The following is a 23,759-nucleotide window of genomic DNA, read 5'->3' as shown; positions in this document are numbered from 1 at the left end:
ATGGATGGATGGATGGATGGATACAGACTGATGTTTTCAAGTCTATGTTTTTGTTATTTATGATGATTTTTTCCACTTATAGCTGATGAAACCGCAGCATTTAGAGCAGATGAGTGGAGTCAGCACCTCAAAGTTTGAAGCCATGATACTCAGCTAGAATAAGGTTGGGGTAAGTCAGATCAGTTCAATAATCTTGGCGCCTTGGTTCATGAGTGAGAGGAGGATAAAACAAAAGAAATAGATTCTTGACACAAATGGCTAAAATGAGTTTCCTYCGTAATGTTGCTAAATTCACCGCATACGAGTTCATTTCTCATCTCATCTTAAAGTCGGGGAGGTTTGGATATTGGAGCAGGTTCATTGCTGCTTCACTTTCTCTGCAGGTCCGGTTGGGAGGAGCCTCCAGCACAGAACCAGAACAAATAAGAGGAACTATAAATCTCTTCTGGTCTGGGAACTCCTTTGGAAAGGCTGTCGCTTGGGAGAGGAATATCTGTGTTTCCCTCMTGGACCTGTTGGCCTCACATCCTGATCTTGGATAAGCGGAAAAGAACAGATACATGAATGTTTAAATCGATCAATGAATGTTCTTGAATGGTCTTAACTCCTCTAAAAAAAAAAAAAAACAAAACACGTTCCTAAATGTGTGTATTCACAGCCGACCTGAATACCTTTAAYCGAGTTTCTGTCAGCACTTAATGAATCACTCAGGGGAGAGCGCGGGGTTGTATCAAGTTTTGACCTGTTATAACACCTGTATCATAAAGATATGTCTAACAAGTAAACATAAATATCCATGTTGCTTTGATCACCTTCCACTGCAAATGTGCAACGTTGTCAAGCTGGCCCTGGAAGAAGATCAAACAAAAGCCTTTGTCTTATAAATGGTCATCTAAAAATAAAGTCGGCGTTACAGGTATGGCATGCAGAGCCGTCCCTGGCCTCCTCTCTGTTATATCCTTTCATAACGTTTGTAGGTCAAGTTTATTTGTGTGCGTGTATCCGTGTGTGTGTGTGTGTGTGTGTGTGTGTGTGTGTGTGTGTGTGTGTGTGTGTGTGTGTGTGTGTGTGTGTGTGTGTGTGTGTGTGTGTGTGTGTGTGTGTGTGTGTGTGTGTGTGTGTGTTTGGCTTGCTTTGTCGGAGAACATGTGAATGATGTGGTGATGCATGCAAAACGTGTGAGGATAATACTCTAAATCGCTTCATTAGTCCTTGTGTATTATAGGAACGCTGCAACCAAACAAAGCCTGTGCCGTCTTACGTGGCCGGCACTGGTTTGTACCCGCACACAGACRTATGAAGGGCAACGTATATAGAAAGGGATTTGCTATCTAAAGCAGAGGTCCCGATCAGTCTATCCGAAAAATTTACCTCAAGGCAGCGTGTGGTGAGACCTCAATGCAGAGACTGAGAGAGGGGGGGCAGGAGAGGATCGCTGCCCTAGTTCCATCCTGGAGAGGCAGGGGGCGGGAGCCAGGTCACACACCTCAAACCCCACCAGCTGGTTTTCAGAAAGTGTTGGAGCGCACACACACACACACCTCAGGAGCAAGCAGAAGCAGGAGCAGAGTGTTGAGGACCATCCTCGGGACYAAGCCAGTTTTCTTCCAGGAGCTACTCTTCCTCATGACTGCACAGTCTACAGGTAGGGTTCCCTGTTGGGGAACTATGAACAGGTGCTTCATGCCTTTTGTGAACAGCGTAATTTTACACTAACTCCCCAAATTACCATAATATGATTAAGGAGTTTCAAGGTGTACCGAACAAGATTCGATGAAATCACATCAACATAAGTTTTCTTCCTCTGATTAAAATAACTCGACACCTGTTAGAATATTCTCTGTTTGTTTGTGTTATTCATGAGTCACTGGTTGTTCAAATGAAACTTTGATTCTGCTCAGCATCCTGTTAAATGCCTAATGCTTTCATCACTTCTTGACAAGATCCTGTCTAGCTCAGTGAAATCCCCTGCTTCTCCTGGATAATAAATCTGCTGTTTAATGCATGACGCCGCCACCAGACCGCCTGCGTTCCCCTAACTTCAGCAGGTTTCCATAGCATTAAGGAAATGAAACTGACTTTAAGCCCTTTAGAACATCGTTTTAAAAGAGCTGGTTATAAAAGCAAATAGGAAATGTTCATAATCTGCTGCATTGATTTGGAAAAGCTTAGATTTTGGATTTTTAGTGTAAAATCTTCATGTTGAATAAAAGGATCAGCCAAACRTCTTGATCTTAACCTCAAAAAGGCTGAAACATCTCCCGATGYAAGATATTTAGTCATTTTTCTACAAAGAAATTCAAACCAGTCAGATGTAACGTAATGACCACCTGTATGTCTCATAATGTTGTTGGTCGAACTGTGCTGTGGTGTCTGGGCCCAACATGACAACAGCAGGTGCTCCAGGTTATAAAGGTGAGGCTTCCTGTCTATCATTTGTTTGTCCARTGCCCCTCAAAGACTCTTTACTATCTAGGTTGCAAGTCAAGTCAAGACCTCAAACCCAATGTCCTCCAAAAATGTAGAAACTATTTTTGCTTTGCGACAACTTTATCCGACTAAAAGGGAAACCACTTAACAGTTACGCACCTTACTGACAAAATTAAATACCAAGGTCGTCGGGATTGGAAACGTTGAGATTCTAAAAATTTTTTTAGATATAACAGCCTTTTATTGTTGTCACTGGGCAGGTTAGGTCAGACCAAGCCAAGTCCTTAAAACAGAGGTTTTATTAGGTTTTACTATTTCAGGGAATGTCTGTGTCCTGAGTATCATACCTTGTCATGACTATCATCTCTTCAAGCGTCAGGTTGGGCACTGAGCAGATAGACATGGAAATGGGAAAATACAGATACATCTGTTCAACAATCCTGCACAGGCACAGAAAACCTCTGAGGATTGGTTGACCAAACATGCTTGTTTTGGTCCCTGACAGAAAACCAGAAATGAACACAGACTTACTGTGTTTTTCATTAGTTATCAAGTTACAATAAGTGAGTGCAACAAGTGGTTTAAACCTATGCTGCTACAATGTCATTAAAATATGTAACATTGTCAATTGTTTTGTATAGAAAAGGCCAAAGGGACCGTGTTTCACTCGCAACAACATATTGCCCTGTAATTCCTGATTAAAAACCAAACCAAAATGCAGAACAAATGTGGAAAAATAAGTARATTTAGAGGCAGAAATTACACTGTTAAGCGAAAAGGCTTGATTTAAGCATTTTTATGTGCAGAGGACAAAAACTATCATCTTACAGATGCAGTTGGTACTTAAAAGGAATGTGAGTTCGACAGAATCTCATGTTGACATTATTAATAGTGGAACGAACTAGAAATCCCGCTGCATGTCCCCAGAAATTCCCCACTTGTGCAGAGCATTTTCAAAGCTTTGAGAAACTATTCACCGCCCTGCTGTTACTTAATGTCCCACCAAGAAGCCACTTGCAGGCAGGAGATGCACGTGACTTACACACCACAGGATACATCTGTAGGTTTCGACACCGAGAAGATGTCGACTTTCGTCGGTGTCATCACAGAGGAATCCGAGAGACAGACGCCGCTGACAGAAGCGACAGTTCTGACGCTGCGGTTGACAGATGGTTGCCCTTGCCTTTTCTGTCAAACGCTCATAAAGCATTCTGCCAGCGTATCTGACTCTGAGTCAACATTCTGCACCAGCGTTTCGTGGAGCGAGATCCATAGAGCTCCATAAATCTGGTAATTATGTCTTCACGCAGTCACTTTTGGGACAGATGAAACAGCCGAGGCTCCCTCCTTTGTGCTCTGTGTGCGAAATGCATCCCAATGATCCGCATTCATGGTTTGTTGTGAAGTTWAAAAAAAAARAAAAAAAAAAARRRRWKRWKGRMYTKKKSYKKKGGGRWKRRKWRRWKGGGRRGRRGGGRAARRAWKSMAWWKKRAAAAAAWWWKRRRAAAARKTYMAMMRRRRAAARRAWWWTKRAAAWTRWTKKKKKKWAAWKKKRWKSSRGGRWKAMYTTYKKGRMYTYYTKGRARGRWTTTTYCYTTTTWWYCSRWTYCMRSSKKRMYWRRAAWYYYYWAWKSCSSYTTKGGRARSYWTTTTTTTTTTGTGACACTGACCAAAGAAAATCACTGCAATCACAAACAAAATYATTAACAGGACGAACCACAGGCGGTGCTATCAAGCGATGCGGACAGATGCTGTACCTGTTGGAAATCCACAGTTTCATTTCCGCACAGAAATCCATCGGTCTCTTTTTGTGCAGCGTCATGACAGCTCACTTCAACTTCTGCACACTCACCTCGTGGCTGTTTCTAGCAGGGTTCCAGGAGGTTCTCTGAGAAACCATTAAGGCAAAGCGCACCGCCTTGAGGCAGCAGTGTTTACTGAGGCTTCAGGATTCAAGCCAGAATGTAAGAGCTTTCGACTGGCACACTTTCAAACTGGATCAACAGAGGAAAATGGAAACCTCGGAGGCGCTCGTGACATTAGAAGTGCGTTATAGCAGCTTTGTCTACGCCACAGTTAGGCCTCCAGAGCGCTGAGGAATTAAACCATCAGGCCAAAGCAGGCATTGCTGCAGGCAAAAATAGCTATTTGAAGWTGAAGTAGCAGCAAGGTGAGGCTGATGCAGCTTCTCTCCATTTATTCTCAGAGGGTTGTAGGATTCTAAAGGAGGCGTACGCGTTGCAATTTGACACACCGCATTGAGTTTACACATTCCTGTTTGGGATGCAAACAGTTGCGAGAGCAGTTTGCCCTGGAGGGAGTTCTCYGCAGTCTGCAAACTTCCCCTTGATGTCTGTGGAGTTATTTCTGCTCTGGCTTTGAGACCCAATATCTTYGGGATGATTTCCACTTCATGAAATGCTCGTGCAAATAACCTGCAGCAAGCTGGAAGAAACAGAACTATCMAGTTTGATTTGGGTTCGAACCGTCAGAGTCGGTGTGACGGCGTTCTCCTCGAAGAGAACTTAAGGTCACGACGTTTCTGCCACTTTTCTTTTGGCGTTTTCTGAGGTAAGGGTGTAATACAGAGTCATTACCAGGAATGATTTTGTGTGTTCAATCTGTGTTACTTCAAATTGTCACAGCAGCAAAAGTGAAATCTAGAGCATTCACAGGAACAGAACATTATGACGAAAGTTCACTAGAGACACTTTAGGGTTTATTTCAGGACATCCAGTAGTTCACAAACATGTATTCATCTGATCATTTATTTCATTATAATTTCTGAGGAGAAAACATGTAACCATTACCTCACACATGTGGAGACAAGAGTCAAACTAGGATAGAGCAGCGGTTCACAACCCTGGTCCTCTAGAACATGAGACAGGTAGAAACAGACTGAACGAGCGGCGAGTAATGAGTCTGTGAGGAAGATACAAAGAGGAAGGAGTGAAGGATCTAAGCAGGGAACCTGACTGCAGCTGGGAACGAAGCGAGCGAGGCTGGATGCGGTGAATGACTGGCAGCTGGATTAGAGGAGTAAATGGTAAAGTGGCTTAAGGCAAAAACAAAGATGAGACTAGAAGGGAGATAACGGCAGAGGAAAAATCCAACACTTAAAAACAGWAACTAAACTAGCAGGAGGAATAAATCATACTGGAGGAAATAATGAAATTAAGAAAATAAACAACTAAAGCAGAAGTCCACAGCGATAACTGATATGACAATAAGATGCTTGGTGTTGGTCGTGAGAACTGGTTTTTCCTTCCACCACATGCTCAAATCTGCAGAACAACTCGCTGCATTCACTTTGCAGATGTCCAAGTAGAAATAAACTGGTTAAACATCTATTACACAYGTGTCAAACTCAAGGTCCATGGGCCAAAACTGGCCCGCTATAGCTTTTYATGTGGCCCTCTAGATTCTAGATTAAACACTAAGTGTGCTTAAATATTATGTTATCAATCAAATCAATTCAGTTTTTATYTTTTTACTGGCAAATTATATCAATCAGCCCTTCCAGTTTCTTGAGAATTATCATGGAGATCCACCGTTTTACACTAATATATAAATGGGATTTTGTTATAAATTTTTCTCAAAAATTGTCAAAAACGCTCTTACTTGTACTAAACAGCTGCATCAGTCTTAACTGATGTCAGATTATAGTCCATGATTATACAGCGAGTAAAAAAAAGTCTCATTTACCCTCATAGATAAACTGAAATATCGTAAATGTTTCCAAATTAGTGCCACAGACGTGATTTTTATCACAAAAAAAAATCTCAGAAAGTATCACAGTCCTGGAGGGACTGAAAAGATGTTCAATATTATTTAATTTTGAGAAATAATTGAACAGTTTGTTAACAGGTTTTATTAATATATTCTGGCACAACCAGCCCTTTAAGAGCATTCATGATCTTGATTAGACACCCCTTATCTATTACTAAAACATGTTGCTGCGACATAAATGACCCAGCACAAACCCCCCCTCTTTACTTTTAATGTTCATTTTACATTTATCTCAGATTATGAGACTTTGCTTTACTCTCAGAATGCAGGAAATGTCTTGAATCCAATAAAGCAAGAAACCYCCTCCAAAAAACAAAACAAAAAAAACCCTGCAAATGTAATTCAGCACAACGTATAGTTTTTACAAGTGTCGACTCCATCAGACACCATCACGATGATCTAAATAAAGCTGCGTCAGCCTCGAGGTGTGTGGATGCTCAATGAACCAGGAAATCTGGCATTGTCACATTATTGCTACATGGGGGGGAAAGTAAGGCGCTGCTCTGCTCAGTGGTTTTTATACTTTACTGCACTATACCACTCGAACTTATCTGCACTCAATATCTGCTCTGAGAACTCAGTGACTAGTCTTCCTTTAATGAATTTTTAAGTAGGTTGCATTTTGAAGGTCGAAGAGTGGACCTGCATGCTTGTTTTATGGTCGAAGCTGCAATTGTGTTGGTTGGGGGGACAGGGGGGGTAAATGTGCAGCATACAGAATCATGCAAGAGGTAATTAAGCAGCTTAACCTACCTACTATGCCTGAGGTGGATATCTTAAAGCGAAAGTGTGCGAGCACACACACACACATATACACACATCTTTCCCATTCACATGTAGCTCTCTCTCTCTGTGTGTGTGTGTGTATGTGGGAGGGGGGGGGGTGGTGGCGCCATAGTGTAAAACGCTGCAGCTCTTCCAGGCGAACAGTCAGAGGCAGTTGCCTATATAACACACACACACACACACACACACACTCACGCAGACCCGTCCTCATTCAGCGACCGGCTCACTTTCTCACCACACGCTGCTCCTCGCCTCCTCGCAGCATCTGCCTCCGTCTGGAGCTCGGTACCATGCATCCTCCTCTCCGCGCCTCCTCCGTCGCGCTTGTCCTTTGCGTTTCCAGAGTCCCTTCACCACCCGGGGCTCTCACGCTGCCGAACCAGGGACCATAAAATTCCCTACAGGAATTTGGAGACAGAACAAAGCTTTTTTTTTTTTTGTTATTGTTGTTGCTTGTGAGGGAGAAGCTGCATGTGTTTGGATACAYATCTGCACGGGACTCCTGCACACTGTGAACACAGACTGATCCCTCTCAAAGTTGTGAGCGAGTCAGAAGACATCCAGACATCCGTGCATCTCTCCGCCGGCAACTCGCTGAGTAAGAACACCAGCATCAGTTAGGATTTGTTTCTGCGCCTGCCGCTGTTTGCCAGGAGACATTTTTGCATGCACGGTTTTAAAATCGGCAAGCCTCGGCCGCTCTCTGAAAGCATGGGGTTTATTCTTAAGATGTGTGTCGAGGTGTGTGTGTGTGTATCTATAATTATCTCGCATGCTCGTCAACAGTGCCTGTACGTCCTGTCTGGTGGTGCAGCGTTACTCTCTTCACTTCAAGAGCTTGACTAAAGGTTTTTGCTGCAGCTTCAGGGTGAAAAGAGACTGATATCCTAACAAATTTCAGCATCACAGACAAAGGAAGTAGTTGACGAAGAAACTCAATTTGGTTTGAAAAGTTGTGAAAATAGCAACAACAACAACAAAAAAAAGATGTGTGGAAAGTGGCAGCACAAAGACCAAAAAAAAACTGGTCAATTTCAACTTCTTTTACATTTAGGGGGGAAAAAACATGGCAGAATTAGACAGACAAAACATTAAAAAAATAAAAAAAAGTTCCTCCTATAACTTAAGTTCTTGTTCCAACTGGCCGCCTTCTAATCAACTCATCCTTCTCTCTCTTCATCTTCATCCTTTCTTCAATGTCCAGGTGCAGAGAGACCGGTTCGGGAATCCCCGCTGCAGCTTCTTCACACTCTGACCAAGGCTGCACCCCTGACATGTCCAGCTGCGAGCAGCTGCATGAGAGGGCGATTCGTCCCTTAGAAACAAACTGAACAACCCCGTCGTTGCCTCCCGCAATTTCCACATGAGATTCGGCAGAATTAGTCAGGACCGGCCCCGGACCACTCACTTTCAACTTCACGTAGTCCGAATTCCAGCTTCCGCAGACAGACTCGAAGACTCTCAAGGACGTTAAGGACACGAATAAGGGTCTCGTTTTGTCTCGGAGCAGCTTGTGGCTTCTTGCCAGCAGCCATGCAGGTGTCCTTTGCGTGTACGGACCACGGGCTGAAGGCCCCTCGCAACGGCGAGCACAGCAAGCAGAACGCCACCAGCCCCAACACGACCAGCCATGCCCGAGCCCGCTTCCGCACCGTGGCCCTGATCGCCCGCAGCCTGGGCTCCTTCACCCACCGCTACCACCACAACCTGAAGGAGTCCACTGCCAAGTTGACCGGCATGAAATACCGGTATGTAAATTGGCGACGGCAGAGACGCTGTTGTTGTTGTTGTTGTTGTTTGCATGAAGAAAACTGACACAGAAGCAGCAGGTGGTGGAAAGAAAAGAGCACAATGAGGAGGTAATGGTAAGAAGGGAAGAAAAACAGGAAAACGAGGACATGTTGAGCGACAGGTGATGAGTGGGATGATTGATTGTGACATTTCTCCAAGCTGCATATTTATCTTTTCGGACTGAAACGTTGTAAATTAAAAAAGGTTTTATCTTTGGTGAGAAACTGAAGASCGTTTCCAGTACAGCCACAAAAATTTAGTACATTTTTTTTTTTTTTGGCATTTTATGAGCATTTTTTGGGAAGCAGAAGACAAGTGTCACGTTATTTTTTCGAGAATGTTTAAAATGAATCTGAAAGATTTCCCTTGCATCGCTTGGGGATTATTCAGATGGGATGGTGACTGAACAGCAATTTTCAAGTCTCGCCACAGATCCTTGGTTAGATTTAAACTGCTGAATGGGGCATTMTGACACATAAATAAGCTGCCATTTCTTCTACTGTAGCTGTGGCTGCACGTTTAGCATCATTGTCATGAACCACCAAAAGCAGCCTCTAACAGATTTTCTCTCCGGATTGCCATGTTTTTATCTCCATGCTTCTCCTCTCTGTGGGTTGACGGCTTCTCTGTCCCTGCTAACGAAAAGCACTCCCGCGGCATGACCTTACCACCACCATGCTTTCAGTGGAAGTATTGTTGTTTGATGTCTATGTCTTGTCAAGGTGAACTCTTGATTTTAATTTACAGATGTAAGAGTAAAGAGTTTGAGTACAAATGCATGTCATTATGTGAATATTTTGGGAAATAGTAGGAAGACATCTTTTCCTTCCACTCCATGGAGATTTTACTGACAAACATTGACCCAAATACAGSAGTTATGATAAAGAAGAAGAAGAAAAAAACATTCCYTTAAAATCAAAAAGCACACAGACTCTTAAAACAACAACAGCACAGTTACRCTAGAGGGGAACTGGACATCCACAGTTTGTGCTTCCATGTCAACGTTGGGGTTTTGCTCTTTGAAGTCTTAGTTTAATACTCTGACTGTGCTGCACGCAGCTCCATTAATGACTTGCCACCATCGCACAGCACATTCTGGAAAGTGTGACAGCAAAGCTGCGCGGTGCGGGTGGCGGAGCTCGCCGTGTGTGCGCTTGTGTGGGAGTTGCAACAAAGCCGGGCCAAGTAAACAATGCTCTCTTATCTCCACGAGTGGGCTCTTAACCCAGACCGTGGGAGCGGAGCGGGAGTTTTCACCTCACCAGGGAGAGTGACATCACCGTTTACCGGGTCGAGAGAGAGAGAGAGAGAAGAAATGATGAAGTTAGAAACTAGGAATGGAACAGAGTGAGAGTTCACACAAAAGAGGCAGATTTGATGCGCAGTGGCTAAACTGTGATAAGTGCCTGTCACACGTCCTTATCTCATCTCCATGACAACCATAAAATGGCCAATTTCTTTGGGTTCTCGACAAAAGTCTGTTGATTCCCTGTTGTACTGATGCGGTTCAGCATCTGTTTTTGACTTGTTTTTGTCCAARAAGTTGACTCTGGACTTGGATCGTTGCCGTGGCTTCCTACAGAACAGACAGCAGCTTTACCTACTTTCACCTCAAAGAATCAAACGGTGTACTGTACGTCCTCCCTCCTCCTTTCTGTCCAAACACCTGAATCAAAGCGCTTACAGCAGATATTTTTGTTCCTTTGGATGTTACCTGACAGGGAATCTCTTTCTTTTATTTTCTTTTTTTTCCCTAGAAGTGAAGCCAAGTTCAGTACCGAACCTGTGTTGTACAAATTCTTTGAAGTTCTCTCGTGGTTTTAACAAATCTCACAGAGATTTCGTTCTCTCGAAGACGAGAGTTGTGGGCGTATACRCTTCCCGGCACATTAGGTTCAAGCATAGATGTGCGTTTGATGCGTGTGGCATTGAGCCTTCACTCTGGGAACATCTGAAGGCGTAGCAAGTCGAAGCAGAAAAGTGGAGTGCACAGCAAGCAGGCCTAAACTAATAATACCACCACCCCCGGCATTCTCGCTGTCATGGTGATCCAAATATAGTGTCCTTCTAATTGCAGTGTTCCCTCATTGCAACTTTTCAAGATTTTTTATTTTTTTTAGTTTGTCTCAGAAAAAGAAAACATGAAAGCATGTTTACAGCCTAACATATATAATTAGCACAGGTGCAGCACCTTGTCATGCTGCCGCCATAAATTTAAACGGTGGCTGCRTCTGCTCTACCAATTCACTTTTGTATCATTATGGTATTAAAGGGTGGACTCATTGCTAGCCTGCCAGTCGGTGTCTTCACCACAACACAATCTACCACACCCAATCCCAGTCCGAGTTTTTTGTGATCTCGTAACATTTTCTCTTTTCCATCCACCTTCCCATAAGCTCTGACCAGATTCTCTGACTTGCTCAGCGAAAACRTCCTCACAGCATAATGCTGCCGTCACAATGTTTTCCTGTCTCTCTTCCATAAGAATCAGACTGGTTGCATGCATGACAAATAGTCACCCRAGCWGTGGATCTCTGCAGCTCCTCCAGAATATTACCTTGAGATTCTTTGTAGCTTTTCTGAGTATTGATGTCCATTAGTTGAGGGGGAACCCATTGTCTTGGTAGATTTGCAGTTGTTTTGTGGACTTTCCATTTTCATAAGGTGAATTCAATAGTGGTATATGAAATTATAATATCATGGGATATTGTTTCATAACCCAGCTTTAAACTTGTCCAGCTTTAAACTTGTCCAACTCATTCTTCCTGACTTAACCGCTGCATTCGCTGAGCGCTTTTTTTTTAATGCTCTCTAACAAATCTCTGAGACTTTCACAGAAAGCTGCCCAGAGATTAAACTACCCCACAGTTCAACTCTGTTAAATAATTAGGTGACTTCTGAGTTGTTTTATCAAGATATCTGAGCATAAAGATTCTGAATTCATAGCATGCTAGTTTTCAGATTTATTTCCAAAAAGAATCAGAACCATGGCTCATTTTCCTTTCCCCTTTTAGATATTTCTTCATGCTAGTTGGTCGCATAAGATCATAACAAAGCACGTTCAAATTTGTGGTTGTGATACAAAAAAATAGAAAGTTTGAAGGGCTGCTAATACCTTTGCAAGGCACTGGAAAAAATGCCTTGTTAATAGCAGGGATGTCCTGGTTGCCTCGATTAAGCYTTTTGACAGTGTTGCRAGTTTGAGGATGAAGCTGCTTGGATGGTTTAAAGTTGCACAGCAGAATGACGCAGAAATCCCTTCTGTTGAGGCTTATCAGCAACCAGCAGAGAGTGAGTTTGCACGTGTACATCTGTGTAAGCAGAGTTTTTTTGGGGTTTTTTTCTCTGTGCTAGTCAGAAAATGGGTTTGGTGCTGCACATTCAAAGGTTTTGGCAACAAAAGCCCACAAGTAAGCCGAGTGAAACTTTCAAACTGAACTCTAGTGATTTCTGTCCTGCTTGTTAGACAGAATCAGCCTGAGAGCAAAAATCACTCCTGCATTCACGGAATGCGTCTCATGCGCTTCTGCGCTTATCGTTTTAATTAGTTTCAATATTTTCCTCCTCGGAGTCTCCTCTATTTAATAAAGCAATGAACTACCACGGGCCTCGCAGGGGAAATTATTAGCGAAACTGGATTCTGCTAAACAGTCTAATTTCTCCCAAGTCCCAAGTTTTTAAGTGGGATCTCATCAGTGCGGAACTGAAAATAACCAGCGATTTGCATTTTGCTGCTTTTGTACAGACGGTTTTTTTSCAGGGGAAATTTGTCAAGGACATTTCCAGCACATTCTACTGTAGATTATTTTTACATTTTAAGCAGCAAGTCAGCAAGAAATCTGCTGTGTTCTTTGGATGGCAGCTCATTTATTTAAATCATGTGAACCCCTGGGATTGCACAGCATGCAGATTGTACCAGTATTTCTGACCACAAAAAAAACTCCCAGGCATTCTTCTCTTCTTTGCTGGCCCTTTTTGTGTATTCTCCTTGTTTTTTCGTTATGAAGCAAACCTGGAGGGATCATTGGTGTGTGCAAATTTGCACGACTTCATGCATGTGTGCCCACATGTAACCGATCGCGATGCTTTCAGGGCCAGATTATTTTAGCGGTGTTTCCCCCCTTCGTCTCTGTCAGCCCTCAATACAATAAATKAATTTTATTTTCCRGCACCATTAACTCCAGCAGTTCTCTCAGCTGTTACGTGAATTACTAATAACATGAGCGAGGCTGTTGCACAACAGGAGCCCTCTAGCATGGAGTTGCCTCTCTGCCTAAAGACCAAARAGGCCCTCAAGGACAAGCAGTGAGCAGTCCTCCTACTTAAAACTCCAGGAAGTTGCATGAGCCAACTACATTTTAATTAAAGGTCAAAAGCAAAATTGCTTTCTGCAGGCATAATGTTTGTTCTAAGCTCGTGCAGAAGGCTTTCTCTCTGTTTTTCCACCTTTTTCTTCTTAATCGGGCTCCAAACAGGCTGTAAACACAGCGATAATTGGGGGGCGATAAAACAGAAAGAAAGCCTTTCTGCATGCGTGTAATCCKCGCTGAATGCCGTGTCTGTAGTAAAAAAAAAAGGACAACAATGCGCGCCGGCTGACTTGAGCAGATTGACTATTCTGATAGAGCGAGACTTTTTAATAAATCAAAGCCTTTGTCTAAGTTCTTAACAGAAAAAAAGGCAAAAGGTTACAGAAAGGTAAGGAGGGTCTGATTTAAAAAGGAAATGCATACATTTTTCCCAGTTTACCCTGTTCCTCAAAATTATTGTGACAAAGCTACTTCAGATATGGTAAATTTTTTAAATGCAGGTTCAGTTAAGCAGGTGATTTAATTATGCGTTTCCTCCTGGCAAAGTCACAGAAAGCTCCACAAGCCAGTCGAACCTGTTTGGTGCATTTCGTTAACAGTTGCCATCTGGAGGTTTTTCTTGCCTTCTCATCATCTTCAGTTTCTCCAAACTGTCAAGATAAATTTGGGACCTCATTCAGTCGTCTTCAGTCAACTTCTGTCATAAATAAGACTTTTGTGTTGCTCTCAGTTTTAAGGAGCACGTTTTGACAAGTAATTCATGCTTAACTAGCTGGAATGGCATGTTCTCTTATCTTTCYTATTTTGAAGAGTAGCCTGAAGAAATAGATGTTTTATTTTCAGTATGAAACTMTGCCACTGCAATAAAATTAGATTTTTTTTAAAGCTTCATTACGTCAAATCCAGATCACTTTATGGGCAGTTTTAAACAGTCACATATTGAACAAAGAGAAACATATAAAAATAACGCATAACGGCCAGTAAGAACATAACATTTTATGAAAAGCATAAAAGCAACATTAAACAATGAAAATACAGTAGGTAAAAAAATTTAAAATACTCTAATGCTGGGTCAAAGGTCAATGAAAGTCTGAGCTTTCTTCACGTGTTCGATACATCCAGGATTAGCCGGTCAGGCGGAAAAAAATTACTCAAAGATTTAAAAACCAAAGAATATTTTTCATCAACTCTTAAACATCAGCCATTCTAAAATAGAAGTGATTAGGAGTCTTTTTCCTGTTTTAGTTAAAAGATGAGCAGCTGTGTTTTTTCATGGATAATCTACCACAGACAACCACAGAGATTATAAATCTTCGAGGATGCCCCTAAAAGACACATTTTCTTTTAATCTTTACATTTTGTGTTTGCGGTAAACTTGGGTTATACAAACATGTAGCTGTTATGTTAGGTTGACTCATGTACATTTGCTTTTCCCCCTACAGATTCCCCCCTTTACAGCCTTTATCTGTCCACAGATATAAGAAGTCCAGAACACTCAAAGGATAAACATTAAAGAGTTGTTCAGAGTGAGACTCGCCTCAACTTCTATCAGTTTACAATTAATTCATAGAAACTGTTGGGGTCTCCACCAAATGAATAAAGAGTTTCTACCTTCATCTTTCAGTCGTTTTGTGAATGTAATTGATGACTGGATTGTTTCTTGTCCCTTTGTAATGCCAAAAAAATCAACGAAATGAAATGAAAATTAAACATGCAATGTTTCTTTTTGGATTAAATTACAGAAAAAGACCAGAAGTCTGTTTAAAATAGCAGTGTGCAAACATAAATCTGCTTGTGTAAGACCATCCCTGCCGCATTAAATTTGAAACGACAATGTTGACTTTGACCCTGTGGAGAAACTAAACAAAAACCCATGTCCAAGCCCTTCATTGCAAACACTCTCAGGCTCTCACACAGACCCAGTATACAGACATTTTCACYGTGCAGCGCGCTGTGGGGAACTTGCTGTCATTTCCTATCTTTTATTCTGTGTGAGAGAGAATCCTTTATCTTCAGAGGGAGTCTGCAGGGTCTCGAGTCTTGGACCTAGAATTGTGCAACCTTTTCAAATGTCTCTTTGTTTCTGTATTCCCCCCTTCTTCATCATTCATTCTGCTTTATTTCCCTCAGCTACTTCTTCCATGCTTCTCATTAAAATCATATATGCTTAGGATTATCATAAAAAAAACCCAAGACATTTCCCTTAATGTGCTTTATTTCGAATGCACACAAACCATCCGACCACGCATCCTTTCGGTTTTATTACACTCACAGCGTATCTCGCCCATCTCTCTGCACTGAACTCTTTTGATAACAACATTATGGTTGCCACCAAGAGAGCCGTGGGAACCGAGGAGGTAGGTGTTGTCTAATCCCTTCGCCTAACAAGGTTGGTTTGTGTGGGCTTGCTTAGTCTACGTTAATCCCCTGCGAGGAAGAAGTTTCATCCATTTATTCAAGAACTTGGCAGGAACGTTTTGCCAACAATATTGGTTTAAAATCCAATTATAAGAAAACATCCAGTGCAACTTGTGAGCAATAAAAGTGCTTTCTAGGAAACAAAACACTTTTTTTTCCACACCAAGAGGCCATTCCTCTGATAGCTTAGCCTCAATAYTAAGCGTAATGTATCAGATCCACTAAGAATAGAAGTGCATCCAGCGCAGCAGCCTCGCAGGATGCTCATAAGTGGTGACACGTTTGCATGAGTGGGCGTCATCAARTGACTCATTTGTCATTTTACTTTAAGGCGTCTTTCTGGCCACCATCCAAGCATGAGAGGCCAAGCAACCTTGAGTGGCTTTGCAAAACTGTTGAYGTGTGTGATTGTGCAAACAAAATCTCAGGTTCTTGGCGTGTTTACGTTCCGAGACCGTGCCTGAGGTACGGCAGCACTTGTTTTTCTCCCATCTCCAACATGCACAAGCTTTTCTTTATGTACTCCTCCTTCCTGTGCTGAAAATTATTTTTTCGTTGCTGATTTAATTTCCCAATGCCRTCAGCCGTTRGCTTGTTTAACTGTGTGCCAATATTGTAAGAACTGTTGAAGTGTAGCTGGGTTTGTGGTTGACAAACAAATGTGGATCCTTCTTATACGCAGCATTGTTTTTGTCTTATAAGATGAAAAAAAAAATGGCCCGGCTTTGTTACAGTTGACTTCACAACATAACAGTAATTTTAAAAGCCTGCTGCTGCCAACTCTTTCTTTATCAGGATGTGGATGTTAGCTTAAAAAGAAAACAAAACAAGATTTTCCGATCATTAATTAGTCACTGGTGAGGGCATTACTCTCTTTGAAACAAAGACTGTGAAAATTACAACTCAGTGAAATAATACTTTAAGATTTTAGACAAATGAAGCCAAGAATTGTGACAATTTTTCCAACTGTTTCTAACAACTTGCATCAATGATTAGCATAGTTAGCACAATCTGCATTAACCTTGGCAGCAATCTCTTTGTGAAATTTTCAGGTTGCGAATGTTGCTAATTATTTCAAAGTCTTCCAAAACACCACAGACATTCTTAAATCCTTTGTGGTCCATGGCAGRTAGAGTTTTAAAATTTCTCCAAAGATAAAACACTCGGTATTCCAGTTAGCTTTTATTTTGCTCATTAGATTAATATCCAGTCCATAAATGGACTCAGTATGAAATCCAATGCCGATATAGCATTGGATCTGCACCACCCACATCATTTGGATAACATTTTAACCGTCATCACATCTGTATTGAAGGGTTAACTTACAAAAAAGCCATAGAAGACAGAAACACGAGATGTGGATTTATGACAATATTCCTGTGTAAAGCACATACCAAGATGAGAAAATATTAAGAATTTGAAATGGGCAAAACAGCAAAAATGTTACAGTGGTTAAAGTGAACACTTTAACGATTCTTGCAGTGCCTTTATTCTACCAGGTAAACACATTRAATGTTCTCTCCTGGGGACTTTTCACACAGGAAGATAATTGGTAGYGCACCTCCTTCTACCTGTATTTCCCATGTTAATATGTATTGAAAATAGCAAAACAATTTGAATGTGACAATGATTTAAATGATAGCATTAAGGCTGTATGATGTTTTGAGCATGCAGTAACCCTAACATCATAAAAGTCCACTTAGGTTTTGGTTCCTCTTTGACTCGTCATTGGTTTCAGCATTCAGCAGCAACTAATTGTGATTTATACTAAATAGTCATCTAATGCAGGAATCATTTGACCCAGTTCCAAAATCTTGAACTATTCCTTTAACCAACAAAGTCTGAACACAAAGCTGCTACACAGCACAGCTTTCCAGACAAAGTCAGCCTCGTAAAAAAAACAACACAAAAGAACTACGTCTTTTCTTTTATTCGTGGAAAGGAGCGCTTCCAGTAATTCTGCAAACATAAAAACAAAATCAATGCAGATCCAAGATGAATGTGTAAACAGTCTGCATCTGTCTCTACAACTAAACAGATGCTTTACCATGGGCCATTTGCAATAAATGCACCAATGAACATTCCTCGACACCAGTCAGCCTGATCCTCAGCAAACTCCAGCCATACCCAGGCAGCCTGGATGAAACCCACATCAGTCCCAACCTTCCCCCTACCCTTTCATGGATCAGAGCTCTTATTCTATTATACATCAGAGAGGAAGAGGCTACAATTTCCAGACTCCTCTGTCGATTTACAGACAAGAGCACGTCCCCGCTGTGAGATCTGTCTCCTAGTGCCCTAATTACACACTTGGTGTTTGCATGTAAATCCTCTCATTTTTATAGTTTTGCCTCTCCCACCTTTCAGAGCTCATTCGAACTTAACTTTCTGCGTCTTAACTTTGAGTGGCTAATTGAACTGGCTGAGGGCAGTGTGTGTAAGACGGCAGAGGCTTTGAATCACTCCCCCTTTCAATTCGACAGGCACAGTTTTCGGGCACAAGAAAATGACTGCTGTCGGTGTTTTACAGCCTCATTTGCCGTAATGAGTTAGTGCCTGCAAAGCAGAGCAGACGACAGAGCAGACGACAGAGTGCCGACGCTGCAATTGGAAGCTTTATTCACTTATTTTTGTTTTTTTCAAAACCAAATGTCTTGCTGATGATAGATCTGAGCGTGGTCGTCTGCCCTTGGAATGTAATAGTTTCCCCGAATGGATGACAGAGGCTGCCCCCGTAGCTTTGTGGAGCCCCCCGTCGCAGTTTCCGTCGTCTGCAGTCCCCATCCATCACACTGCGGGAAGACACCTGTGGTGGCCGCAGGGAGAACAATTGGCTCCTGCAGACGTTTTCTGTGTTTCGCAATTAAAAGCTTGCACCACATTAGCTCTTCTCTCAGTTGGACTTAATGGGCCGCAGATTTTAAAACCGGAAATAAAACGTGAAACTGAATTAAAGGCAGCACGAAAAGGAGTCTGGTGCCTCAGCTGGCAATGGGATGCAATGGGATGAGTCAGCTGGAGCTAAATTAACTGTAATCAGGCAGGCAGATGTTTGATGTTTGTTCATGGGTTTMCAGATGCACAGGAAGAACGAAGCCGAGGAAGAGAAGAAACTGACATGATGCAACATGAATGCTCAGGAATGAATGTCTGCACCTTATTGGTAAACACAATAACAGCAAAGAGCCTCAGGACCGGCGTGCTTCCTGTTGCGGGAAGATGTCAGATTCTCAGAGGACAAGACGCAATCATGTGAGGAAGGTCGGAGCAGAAGAAAAGGGCAACATCTGTCAAAAGACGGCACACGGAAAACCTCGCTGCCATAAAGCAAGTGGTGTCACCGTCTCAGGTTGTGCGTGGCTCCTTCAGAAAGTATTCTTACCTCTTTTCACAACCACAAGTGGAATTTGAAGTAAATGTTGGGTGCTTTTCCGTTATTGCCAGCAAAAAACTGAAAGCTGTGGTTTTCATCTGCATTCAACCATCATGAGTGAACACTTCACAGAACCGCCTTGCTGCTGCAAATACAGCTAAATTATTTTGAGGCATGTCTGCATCTGCTTTGCATGTCTAGAGAGTGAAATTTCATCTAATCCTTGTTTATAAAATAGATGAASCTTGGTCGGTCTGGGAAGAGCGAATATGCAAATGTCAGTTTTCAAATCCTTCCACTTAATCGCAATTCTAATGTAGGTCTTGACTTTGACTAGGCCAATCTCCCACAATAGGAAGCTTTGATCTGATTCGTTCCATTATCCTCATGGCTGTATGTTTTGGGTTGCCATGCTATTTGAAGGTGAACATTTGCTTTCGTCTCAAGATTTTCATGTTGTAAACGGTTCCATGTTGCAGTCGGCCTATTTTGAAAGGTTGAGGTTTGCCTTCATAGGTGGGTGAAACAAAGAAAATGAGGTTTTAATGCATATGTCACACTTTTCCCATTTTTATTTTGCAATATTTATAATTTTTTTCCACTTTACCCATGATGCTTTGTGTTGGTCTAACACATTAAAACTTTTTCTAAGGCACTACCTGAGAAAATATCAAAGTGTGGGTGTTTTTCTTTATCTCAAAGAGGCTTAGCTGTATTACCAGCTGCGTCTTTCAAAGTGTTATAAAAAAAACATGACATATTAAGGGGCAGCCTAGTAATTACAGTCACATTTTAATGACGGCATGTGGAGATTACCGTTTGTAGTTWTGTCTGAATKAAGCTCTGATTTGTTTCACAGGAACCTGGGGAAATCTGGTTTACGTGTCTCCTGTCTGGGTCTTGGTGAGTACATTTCATTAAAATTAGCAAATATCTAAAGACTTCGTGAACAACCAGGTGCAACCCAGTTTTAATTATGTGTTTGAGTGATTAGGAGTGATTAGGAGGCCAGCGGAATCAGACCGCCTTTAAATAAATCATATCGTCTCACCCCATTCCAAACTTCATTCATTTTTAATTTTTATGGAAAGCCATGAGAGACAGAAGAGGCATTTAGTGGACATTAACAGTTTCCCTGTTAATATTTAATCAACAGAGGGGTTTTCAGTAAACMGAGTTCTCTATCACACATATCCGATCCAGACCTTCAGGAAAAGTCTCTCTTTCGTCCTCATTCATTCAGTAAAATGCTTGTGGGATATTGTTTGTGTTTCACTGCTGTGTGTGTGCGTGTGTGCGCGTGTGTCACTGTTCTTCAAGGGGTTGTAGCCTTCAAGTAAAAATATTTTTACAAGGCACAGAAATGATAGAGTGTTGCCCTGGCTCACCAACCAAAGAGGAAACATTTTAAATGAAACAGTTAATCATTCCTATCGGGGGTTTTTTCTTAAAGATTTATCCCAGCACACTGAGCAACAGCTGAATTTGAGAAAAAACCTCCAGCAGCAAAAAAAACAAAAAAAAAACAGATTGCTTTCTATCATGCTGCAGTGCCCTTGAGCAAAACATTTATTTTCTTTTACCAGCCTTCTGAAAAAGACCATTAAGAAAAGCAGTTGAGCATAAGGTTCTAAAAATATATCTATTTAAATCTTACATATATATATATTTTTTTTTTTTTATTTATTTTTATTTGGCATTTTATCTGTTCAGTTCATTTTTAGCAAATCTTAGAAGCGGTAATTTTCCTGAGCATTCGCTCAGCTGGTGGTCTAAGTTGGCGCCAAATTAGATTAGTGGGGGGGGGACTACAAACAGAGGAAATAATTAGAATAATATGAAGAACATTTCTTGGTTTGGGTCTCCTGCTGGCCTTTTAACTTTGCATGGTTTGCAATAAGCAGAGTCAGTTGCATAAAGTGTGACTTTGCTACAACCGTGAGAGAAAGCTATGTGTATCAGTCTGTCTGTCTCTGCTGTATCTTTTGCAAAGAAGGTAGAATGAATCTTAGGGTGAGATCAACATCAGACTGAAAAGCAACATAAAAAACATAAAAAAAAGGTGCAAATACAATAATAAGTGTGTAAATAGATAAATCCAGCATTAAATATTAGAGTATCTCCAGCAAACATTTACAGTTTTTCTTAGTCGTTTTGGCTCGTTTCTCACACCGGCACAACACCTAGTGCATTTTTAAAAACAATTAGTACAAACTGCAAAACCTGGTGAAAAGGCTGGAAAAGTGAGTCACTACCTCAGAAAGAATAGTTCATTTCTCAAAAGTCAGTATTTATGTTGATGAAAGTGTCATCAGGGCAATCAAAATGAAAGTCCTGACTCCATGATAGTCAAATTTCTTTTTGTTTTGTTTTCGTGATTACAGTTGACTCTGGAAGTGTTTTCCAGTCCAATACAATACGACCTACAGTTACAGTTATTTCTCAGTTGCATTGTTCATAAGCAAAGTACAGACGTATTTGCCATATTTGTTTAAGATGTTTGTGTGCAATGAATGAATGTGAATTGATCAAGCAATAAAATCAGGACCTTCAGTATTATAGGAAATGACTCCTCAGCTTTCATAAGTTTAGTTCATTTTCATTGGCACAACAAGAGCAAACGTTAATGTCCTAAGAGAATGGTAATGATACAAGTGACGTATCCAAAAGTAAAAATAAACTACTACTATGATGTGCATATATCCCCTGAGGCCCAGTCTTAACAGTAAGATGAATGTTAAATGAAATTTCCACTATTACCTTTTGAAAACCCTSCTTGAGTTGGTCAGTCTTGTAAATTAAGCAGATTGTGTTTTTGCCATTGCCAGCTGGGAGAACTCAGACTGCGCCTACACCAATCTGCTGCATTGCTGCACAGTTGGTTAATGATTTAACACCAAATTTTCTATTATTCTTTATTAGTGAGACATGGTTATGAGCAGCTTCGTCTCACGTGTTCAGGCAGCATAACATTGAAAAGAGAAGATGAATTCGCCAAAAGCCCTCATTTTGCTACATTAATGTGCAAGTACCCTGAAAGAGGCTTTTCTCTTTGGTCATATGGCTGTCTACCCAGGGAGTCCTTTTATTGGGGACGATATGAGAAACACCAGTTGCACATTGTACAAATTGTTGCTTTGCTTTTTTGCAAGTGACAGGGTAATGACACTGATGAAGGCATCTGGTTTACAGCTACCAACTCAATGCTAATTAAATTGTTTTTTACTGTTTTGGACTCTTGGCTGCACTTCATTTTTATGTTGAATCCTTGCACTGCGTAGTTTAACGCTTTTTWAAAAAAAAGACTTTTTTTAAAAAAACTATTTGAGATTCATAAAACTGTTTTTTTAAATCCTTTATTCTATTTGCAAAAATAAAAAGAAGAATTTTGGAACATTTAGACTGGGAGAAACAAAAAAAACTGGACTTATTATTATTAAAGTGATATTTTCTGATGCTCTTTGAATATATGCACATATTTATTTTATTTAATCAGACTTTAATTTTCTATTTTGACGATTCCTTCTGCTCCTAAAGTTATCTGTGTCTGTTGGACTCTGATGGAACTGACAAGCAAATACGTACCTAATAATATGCCAAGTCATTCTGCACATCATGTTGCTGCCGCTGCATCCCTATAATTTTTTATGCAAGATGGAATAAGTGAACAAACATTTCTTTCAATGTCAAAAAACACATGTTCCTCTTTGATGAACATTTAGCTGACATTTGGCAGTAATGGCTTTAGGGCAGGAGCCATTTTGTCATGAGTCTGTGCCAAAAATGTCAAATTAAAAACAACTGATTTTACATACAGAGTCCTGCATATGTGTTTTGTTTTAGATTTGACTTTTGGCATTTCCTTCAACAGGAACATGGGTAACATTTGGAGGTCAGATCTCCGATGAGGTAAGGCTTTATGTCACTTCCATTACTGCTGCGACTCAAGTGCAGATGCCGGTTTTCATTCTTTTAAACCCAACTGGGTCAAGTAAACGGTGTGCGGTTCACAACCCGCGGAAGCAATTTGTTGCAGCTGCATGTAAAATGGTGTGGGTGTGTGCAGACCRCTGTTACTGTCCTGCTATCAGTTCAATAATATCACAGCGGACTGTGAGGTGTCCGGCAAGGCCAACCGGGCATGCTTCATTTTTCACTGTCAGAAGACATCTTTTAATGGTTTGACCTGACCCTGGAGGAAAAGGGACAAAAAGGCTACTGAATTGGGGACAATTCATCACTGATGGATGACCAGTGGGAGAAACGAATTAATTGCAAATACAAAATGGGGGAAAGCAGTATTAAAATTAGTTTTCCTGTCTGATCCTGTTCTTTCCTACTGGATAAAATGAAGGCACACAAATTAGGTCAGAGCTGTCTGAGGAAGCATCCTGTGTTGTAAACAACTTTAACCCACAAGCAGYCAGTGGTGGTTTGTGTCTCAGAAGCGAACAGATTTGCACTTCCTCTGTTTCTTTTGGGAATTCCCCTCCCTTYTTTGAGATGAAATGTGAGTCACTATTTTTGCTGGTCACCATTGTGAGTGTCAAAAAAARAMAAAARAAMAMAACAACAATGCCTCTCACCTGTCTCTCAGGTAGCAGARCAGCTGATGACCATCGCCTATGAGAGTGGGGTCAACCTGTTTGACACGGCCGAAGTCTACTCCGGGGGAAAGTGAGTGGTGTCTCCCGTTTGCAATCATCCCAACACTTTCCTTGTGCTTTCTGTTGTTATTCTTCACAAGGCACTGATTAAAAACAAAGTAATCCTAATTTATTTAATTAATTATAGCAATTTTATTTATTTATCCAAGTGCTTGGAACTCCATTTTGTTTAATTTTAGCTAAATCTAGTCATT

The 23,759-nt window shown here is 41.2% G+C and overlaps 2 protein-coding genes across 5 annotated transcripts in view; one reads left to right on the top strand and one right to left on the bottom strand.

Annotated features, from left to right (window-relative positions):
- LOC103479421 (complement C1q tumor necrosis factor-related protein 3-like) overlaps window positions 1-23,759 on the bottom strand; it is a 37,188-nt gene that overhangs the window by 6,792 nt on the left and 6,637 nt on the right. The window contains exon 1 of one of the 2 annotated variants that reach the window (XM_017310147.1): window positions 7,242-7,324. The exons of the other annotated variant lie outside the window; for it this stretch is intronic. Coding sequence (XP_017165636.1) covers window positions 7,242-7,302 — 61 coding nt within the window. The 5' untranslated portion in view covers window positions 7,303-7,324. Of the gene's footprint in view, window positions 1-7,241; window positions 7,325-23,759 lie in introns of those variants that run through there. 2 annotated transcript variants of the gene reach the window in all.
- kcnab1b (potassium voltage-gated channel subfamily A regulatory beta subunit 1b) overlaps window positions 1,544-23,759 on the top strand; it is a 39,467-nt gene continuing 17,251 nt past the window's right edge. Inside the window, exons 1-5 of one of the 3 annotated variants that reach the window (XM_008433771.2) lie at window positions 1,544-1,645; window positions 8,211-8,754; window positions 19,758-19,801; window positions 22,770-22,807; window positions 23,496-23,575. In XM_008433771.2, the coding sequence (XP_008431993.1) occupies window positions 8,540-8,754; window positions 19,758-19,801; window positions 22,770-22,807; window positions 23,496-23,575 (377 nt within the window). In that variant the 5' untranslated portion in view covers window positions 1,544-1,645; window positions 8,211-8,539. Of the gene's footprint in view, window positions 1,646-7,397; window positions 7,605-7,642; window positions 7,748-8,210; window positions 8,755-19,757; window positions 19,802-22,769; window positions 22,808-23,495; window positions 23,576-23,759 lie in introns of those variants that run through there. The other 2 variants (XM_008433770.2, XM_008433772.2) reach the window with 2 other exon arrangements.

The sequence above is a fragment of the Poecilia reticulata genome, linkage group LG17 (genome assembly GCF_000633615.1).
Source record: "Poecilia reticulata strain Guanapo linkage group LG17, Guppy_female_1.0+MT, whole genome shotgun sequence".
In the NCBI taxonomy this organism is placed as follows: domain Eukaryota; kingdom Metazoa; phylum Chordata; class Actinopteri; order Cyprinodontiformes; family Poeciliidae; genus Poecilia; species Poecilia reticulata.
Note: the sequence above shows the minus strand (reverse complement) of the source record. Positions and strands in the feature narration are given on the sequence as shown.